The sequence below is a fragment of the Takifugu rubripes genome, chromosome 6 (genome assembly GCF_901000725.2).
Source record: "Takifugu rubripes chromosome 6, fTakRub1.2, whole genome shotgun sequence".
Classification (NCBI taxonomy): domain Eukaryota; kingdom Metazoa; phylum Chordata; class Actinopteri; order Tetraodontiformes; family Tetraodontidae; genus Takifugu; species Takifugu rubripes.
This window is the reverse complement of record NC_042290.1, coordinates 6,837,216-6,844,308: the sequence shown is the minus strand read 5'-3', so window position 1 is coordinate 6,844,308 and position 7,093 is coordinate 6,837,216. Positions and strand designations below refer to the sequence as shown.

The following is a 7,093-nucleotide window of genomic DNA, read 5'->3' as shown; positions in this document are numbered from 1 at the left end:
GTGTAGGTTTAAATTCATGGTTTGGCCTTCCTCATTTTGTTGGGAAATGCAGAACAACTTGGGCACCAATAGTTCAGTGGAACCGTAAAGTAAAATTATTGTACTTTTGCGTTTAATAAAGTTGCTATACAAGTGGTTGTTGGGTTTCATTTCTTTCCTGAATTGATGTTGACATGCATTATGTTCTACCACTGAAAATCGCATTTATTTTTTATCTCCTAAAATCAAATCCCATTAAAATTATATTATACTGTAAAATTTGCTTTCTTCTTATTTAAAATGGTATGGTGGTAGTAACGGGATTACTAATACTTTCTTTATGTATTTATTCACTTAAAATACATCTGGAACGAAAAGGCGGGATGTTATTCGTGGATGCACACGGAAGTGTTGCGCAGGCGCACATCTGTCAAAACATCGAAAGATAAGGGGCGACCGCTATGTGATTTCGTGTAAAACAATGCCTTTTCCAGTAGGTAATGTATTTATATATGCATTTCTGTTTGTATTAGTCTATAAAATTGTAACGTTCAACTCTATTACAGACAATTAAAGAATCCGATAAGTGACCAAGATAAGGCTACTATGCTAATTGGTAGCTAACAATTCTTTGCAAAGTAATATTTCCATTAACATTAACTGTCGAGGGGAATTGAAAGTGTTGCTATAAATTATTCCAACTGAAGTATTTGTACGTACAAATTATTACGGTTTTCCAGGCGTTTATCCACAATAATTCAATCCAGTGTGAATATTAATTGGATGAGGAGAAAATGGACGACGTTACTGTATCAGCCCCCGAAGGAATAGCCGAGTGTCCCATGGTTGCCGACGACATGGAGGGGATCTGTGTAATGCCGGATCTGGGTACTATCAAGACTGAGCAGTCGAGCATAGATGACCCAGGAAACCAAAATGTGTCCATGGGCATCAAGTTCATACTTCCCAACCGCTTTGACATGAATGTTTGCTCAAGATTTGTCAAGTCACTAAATGAGGAGGACAGCAAGAATATCCAGGACCAGGTCAACTCTGATCTTGAGGTGGCTTCTGTTTTATTTAAAGGTAAAAACCTGTAAGTTGATCATGTTTGACGGATGAGTTTGTAACTGATGTGACATGAGGTCACATGTTTTGTTTTGTTCCTCTCAGCTGAGTGCAATATTCAGACCTCACCCTCTCCAGGGATACAAGTGAGACACGTTTATACACCATCCACCACCAAACATTTCTCCCCTATCAAGCAGTCAACCACACTGACCAATAAACATCGTGGAAATGAGGTTTCCTCCACGCCTCTGTTGGTCCATTGTAAGTTATTTTAACTTCATTTTTAAAGTGATTCTGACACGCATACAGTGAAAAAGCTAATACTCACCTTTCCTTTAAGCTTTGTCCATACATCAGCTGGCAGCCCAAGGTGAAATGGTGTTTCTTGCAAGCAGAATTGAACAAGGTAGGCAGTGCATTGTAAGCAAAGGCATGAATTTGTGATAACATACGTGGAGCTCATTATTTCCTTTCTCTCTCTTTTCAATAGAGAGCGTTATCAATCTTCAAGATGAAGAAGGCTTCACACCTCTGATGTGGGCAGCAGCACATGGACAGATTGCTGTTGTTGAGTTTCTACTTCAAAATGTATGGCCCAGAAGCTCATCAAGAACAAATCTTCCTCTTTTAAAACATACTGATATATATTATATACAGCAGGTATATAGATATAAGCTATATTCTGACAGTTTTTGTGTGCATACCTCTTCACAACAGGGTGCAGACCCCAATCTTCTTGCCAAAGGGAGAGAAAGTGCTCTGTCCTTGGCGTGCAGTAAGGGCTACACGGATATTCTGAAGATGCTCATTGACTGCGGAGTTGACGTTAATGAATATGATTGGGTAAAGAAAGTACAGCACAGGACCAAACCTAAAAGTACTGTTGAATAGAAGCACCTAAAAGGCAAGATAGTCCGTTCTGATGTCAGGGTTTTATGGATTTCAGAATGGAGGCGCTCCTTTGCTGTATGCTGTTCATGGGAACCACGTACGCTGCGTGGAAATCTTGTTGGGTGAGCAGCCACCCCTCCAGGCTAAAACCTGCACTACTGTTACATGGTGCATTATGTTAACAAAGACCTGGTGTCTCCATTTGTCTTCCAGAGAGCGGAGCTGACCCTACAATAGAGTCAGATTCGGGGTTCAATGCAATGGACATGGCCGTAGCAATGGGTCACAGGAACGGTAGGTGTCAAACACTGCACATACTCAAAACACAAGATTGAAGGCATTGGAAACGGTAATGGAAAAATCTCCCTCCGTTCAGTTCAACAGGTGATGGAAGCACACTTACTGAAATTACTGATGGGCGTCAGAGAGTGAAATGAATACTTGAATAATGGAAGCAGAAATCTGAGGTCAGGACAATCTCACAGGACAAGCCAGAACATTTTGTGTGGTCATTTCAACAGACTTTCTTCGTTGTTGCATGATGCATGTGAAGTTTTCCGTTGGTTGATTTTCCGAGTTTTCTTATAGACATTTTGATTTGAGGTTTTTCACCTTAAAATGGTACTGAAACGGATGTTCACTCATCCAATTCTAGTCATAAATCTAGTTTAATATATCTAATTCTAGTCAAAAAGCTTTCAGTTCTAAGCATCCTAAAACCCCCAGTTCATCGAATCTGCCTCTTTTCTGAGGTCCACCTCGAGACTTTACACGTGCTTTACCGACACAGCCAGATGTTTTTTTTCTACCAAGTTTATTTATTGTTACTCTGTAAATTGTGTTGTAATGTGATAAAATATCCTGCTGATGTTTGTTATGTATTGTGAAATTAATGTCAACTAACCTTATTTAAAATACCCCAAATGACTGTGGTTCAAAAAGGTCAGATACTTGTTTATAATACTGAATCTCTTATTTAAATAAAAGACCTTTTTGAAATTCCATCCTGCATATTTTATTTTATTTTTTTTTTTATTAAATTACACACGTGAAGATAAGAGATAATTGTCTAACACGCACACCACATAATTATAGTACACTAATAGTTTATAGATCATTTTTGCAAGCGCATACAATAACCAATAAGACCCATTTCCTGTAAATATTTAACGGAGTCATGTCTTATGAGGCTGACTTGGAAACTGCAGTGTTGACTGAAACAATGCTGCCATCAGGGTTTCGTTGACAGTAGCAAACGTTTATTCCAGATATGGTGGTATTGAGTGAGGCCACAAAAAATGAAGACTCAGTAACATGGAGGAAATTGACACAGCAGGATTCTTCTGCACCATTTACAGGTTGTTACTCTACTCTAATATATTGAGTACAGCAAATAATTAGTTTGGTGGAGAACAAACACTAAAATACCCAATGGCTGAATACTGCTACTCCCAGATTTTAACATTGAGGAGTACTATTCTAGAAAATACGCTTAATTAATTCTCACAGGAGTCTGCAAGTGTTTCGTTTAGGCATTTCATATTTTAAAGATTGCTCTGTCAAAAACTGATAGAATATCCACCTTGTAAAGTATGTTAACCATTAACTTTTCACCTCAGACACTCCAATTTGTGCCCAACATGGACTTGTTTCATCCAGGGCAAGGGGGAAAAAGTGTCCTCTAGTTAGCCTCATCTTTGGATGCTTCATCAAAATTCTCCACCAGATCTGAAATGACAAGAAATAAACCGTCAAAGGACGAACGATGGTAATGTTACCCTAATGCAGTGCTTATTCTCCCCCAAATACTCTCCACAGATATTAGAGATATTAAAAAATTGTAAAAAAAATTATAAAATTAGCTTCAAATGACAAGGTGTGATGCATTTTTTTTTTAGCTCAACCTTAAATGCAGAAGTTAAACTAGAAAGGGGACAATGTGCTCACCTGGAACGTCGTCGTCTTCTTCTTCTACTGTCGCGATTGGCGCTTTTCCATCTGTAGCTGTGAGAAGAGAGCACATCCGTCAGCAGCATGAAGGGATATAAAGCAGCTACAAAGGGTGCCTGAAATGAAGCTTCTTTCTCCAACATGGATTTAGGAATGTATATTGTCATCCAGCGTGTTTAAATGCCAATGGGGTACTGACCCTGTTTGGGCAGGGCCTCTGCGAGTCTCCTGAGGCTCGTCAGGCTGTCGGCTCCCAGCTGGTTCAGGATACCGGGCAGCATCTCGGTCAGCTGCTTGGTCTCAGCGTGGCCAGTAATGGTGAAGGTGTTGGCAGCGAGGGAGGCCTGCACTTTAGGATTGTTGAAGTGGATCACTGTTCCTTGATTTGTAAACATGTTAACCTGTAAGAAACAGAACTCTTTATTGCTGAGAAATGTTTAAAAGTGGTCGCTGTGGTGCAGAATGAAATGGAAAATATTAGGCCAACCTCTTCAATACCAGAGATATTGTTAACTCCCAGCTTTTTTAGTGAAAACTGGAGCTTCTTGTCATCTGCGGTTGCTGTTCTGTGCACAACCTTCTTCTTTCTGCGAGCACTGCCCTATGGAAACATTTGCACATACATTTCTTATTGATCACATGGTTGCTATAAAAGATGAAATTTTCAGTAAAACAAATCAAATTTTTCCATCAACTTTTACAGCACAGATCTGTATTTCATTGTGTTTTGCTGATATTAAGATAATTCTTTTCATAATAACCTGGAGCAAAAGACTAAGGTTTATGGGAAGCAAATAAGACCTTGTAAAATTACAAAATTAGCAATAAAAAAATAAGTATTTCTAGCTGAGATTACCTTCCCACCAATGCGGACTTGTGCCTGAAGTTTAGCAAGTTTTTCTTGATTCATATTTGCTTCTTTCATCTAGAGAAAAATAAAATTCATTACAAAAACATCAACAGTTAAACATGTTTAGCTATTGTGTAATTGTTAGTACGTTTACATGCAGTTGAATCAAGCTATGATCAACATTTGAGGTTGGCATCTCCTCAGAATACGTTCCTCGTCCCAGTTTTAATGCAACGTAGAAAATCGAGAACACCCTCAACACTAGGTGGAGATGTGCGTTGATACCACCCCTTTTCCCGTTGACCTATTATGTCACATACTAAACACTTGGAATCAATCAGACTGGTGTTGTGCCGTAGAACACACTCCTGCCATGAAGCGCATCCCCTTGCAGCTGTTCAAAAGTAAATGTCAGCAGTTTAAATGACACTTCAAAAAAAGAATATTGGTGGGGTTGAGGAGCATGCCCACATGTATCGTCGTTCAAGTCTGATTTAGGCGTGTATATGCCATAGAATGTGAATTTCCAATCCCATTATATGTCTTATCTGGATAAGGACGACTCACATTAGTTTAGACTAAAGTATACTCTGTTGTCCTGTTATAGTCCAATTTAGGCAACAGCTTTTAAGGGACATGTAAACATACTGAGGACATTTACTTTTCGAACAGGTGTGAGGGGGCCCATTTCACAGCAGGGGGGCATTCATCATAATACCACTCTGCTGGTTGGTTATTGGGCCACATACTACGTCAACCGGAAAATGGGCCCTTTTTGCCCGCTGAAAAGAGCCATATCGCCATCTAGTGTTGAGGAGGAGGACATGCTCTCGTCAGTTAGTCGAGTTTCTTCGTTGAATGGAAAATAAAACATGGAACGAATCCAGACAGGACGCCAAAGAAGAGCATGTAAACGTACTGGCGGATATTCTTTAAAAGAATTAAAGGCACTAAAGACATACTACTAAAATTGCACAAGTTGGGAGCAGGCTGTGTGCAGTGATTGCCCGTAAATTGCCTTTAAAGCCAAACGATGTCAAGTGCACAAAACGTTAGACAAGGCATCTAAACTCATGAAAACCCGAGAGTATCGCTGTTTTCCGCAGAGCATGGCGAACTCACCGCCTAATATCGAGGAATTCTTAAAGGTTAAACATCATAACATAAACTAGCGCTTGCCGTCTAATTCGAAGAACGTTTGTACAAAAAGTAAGGTGTGGTTTAGCTTTGGTGCAAGAACTTGTCGGCTCACTTTAGCTAGCTTTTCGGCTAACTAGAGACGGCCCTGTCATTTACCCACTCGCTCACACCACACGCCTTCTTAGTCACGTTGGCGTCAAACCGTGGCAGACTTCAGCCGGCGGATCACAAAATGATGTCCTTTACCTCTTGCCGCCGGGTCGGGGTAAAATAATGTGTAGAAGAAGGTATTTAAAGCTCCTCACTGACCTGTAAACTATCAGCAGACACATGCGGGGAGCAAGATGGAAGCGAGAGAGAGGAAGGCGGAAGTGACGTACAGGGAAAAGGCGCAGCGCTCCTGTGCTTTTTAGCCCTGAGTTTGGATTCGCAGGCATCCCTGGAGTTCTGGGCATCTAAAGTTCAAATTTAGAACGAAATAAACCGGGATTTTGCATTCGCAACCCCACAAGTTGGCCTACAGTTTAGATTTCAGCCACTTCTTTTTAGAGTTTTAATAGAGGCATGCGTTCAGCATCATAAGTATATAAAAATAACACAAACATCCACCGACCTTAAAATCTTTAATAGATTTTAGGGTTAACCACCAAAACAGAAGAAGGCATGGGATATTCTGTACCTCCCTATTCTTCATATATAAAGCCGGGACATTAGCAACCTTCTTAACAACTCTAAACCATCCTAACCACCCACCCCTTTAAAAGCTTTTTATTCAGCTGTGGACTGTCTCAGGCCAAAATTGCTTAAACAAAAATCCTAAAAATGCCTGTAAGTCAAGTATAAAAGTATAATTTAACATTAATGCTTGCAGTAATTGTTTTATTTGATTTTACAAATATTTCGATTAATGAGAGAAAATTATTTTGATTTCAGTTAATTTTGTGCTCATCAAACTGCCGTCATAAAACTCTGGGGCGCTGCCACACAGGGAGCACTAGCGCCCTCTTCTGGATGCAGCCATTTTGCCATTTACTTGTTTTGGCAGTAATCAAGAAAAATCATGGTTTAAAGTGGGTTGTAGTTTTATAGCAACTTGCATCTTTGTTTTATTGTCAAAGCTGATCTGCTTTTCAGATGAGCCCTGAATGATTATAAGACCAACTAAAGGAAACTGTAAAACCATTCGCTTAAAATCTTTTTCTTTGACATGTT

At 39.7% G+C, this 7,093-nt stretch overlaps 2 protein-coding genes across 9 annotated transcripts; one reads left to right on the top strand and one right to left on the bottom strand.

Annotated features, from left to right (window-relative positions):
* Positions 1 to 359: 359 nt before the first annotated feature.
* Positions 360 to 3,358, top strand: ankra2 (ankyrin repeat, family A (RFXANK-like), 2). Of its 5 annotated transcripts, none has more exons than XM_011604670.2 (9): positions 360 to 476; positions 720 to 1,065; positions 1,153 to 1,311; positions 1,391 to 1,456; positions 1,541 to 1,638; positions 1,768 to 1,893; positions 1,997 to 2,063; positions 2,155 to 2,235; positions 2,318 to 3,358. In XM_011604670.2, the coding sequence occupies exons 2-9, from the start codon at positions 774 to 776 to the stop codon at positions 2,371 to 2,373; spliced, it is 945 nt and encodes a 314-aa protein (XP_011602972.1). In that variant the 5' UTR covers positions 360 to 476; positions 720 to 773; the 3' UTR covers positions 2,374 to 3,358. The 5 variants fall into 5 exon arrangements, with proteins under 5 accessions (XP_011602972.1, XP_029693470.1, XP_029693471.1 ...); XM_029837610.1 differs by having other exon boundaries at positions 362 to 472; XM_029837611.1 differs by having other exon boundaries at positions 384 to 476; positions 712 to 1,065.
* On the bottom strand, positions 3,179 to 6,327 carry btf3 (basic transcription factor 3). Of its 4 annotated transcripts, none has more exons than XM_003965254.3 (6): positions 6,191 to 6,327; positions 4,748 to 4,816; positions 4,379 to 4,492; positions 4,091 to 4,292; positions 3,889 to 3,945; positions 3,179 to 3,669 (listed from the first exon to the last, which is right to left on the bottom strand). In XM_003965254.3, the coding sequence occupies exons 2-6, from the start codon at positions 4,814 to 4,816 to the stop codon at positions 3,623 to 3,625; spliced, it is 489 nt and encodes a 162-aa protein (XP_003965303.1). In that variant the 5' UTR covers positions 6,191 to 6,327; the 3' UTR covers positions 3,179 to 3,622. The 4 variants fall into 4 exon arrangements, with proteins under 4 accessions (XP_003965303.1, XP_011602971.1, XP_011602970.1 ...); XM_011604669.2 differs by lacking the exon at positions 6,191 to 6,327 and adding an exon at positions 6,128 to 6,180; XM_011604668.2 differs by lacking the exon at positions 6,191 to 6,327 and adding an exon at positions 6,042 to 6,156.
* Positions 6,328 to 7,093: the final 766 nt, after the last annotated feature.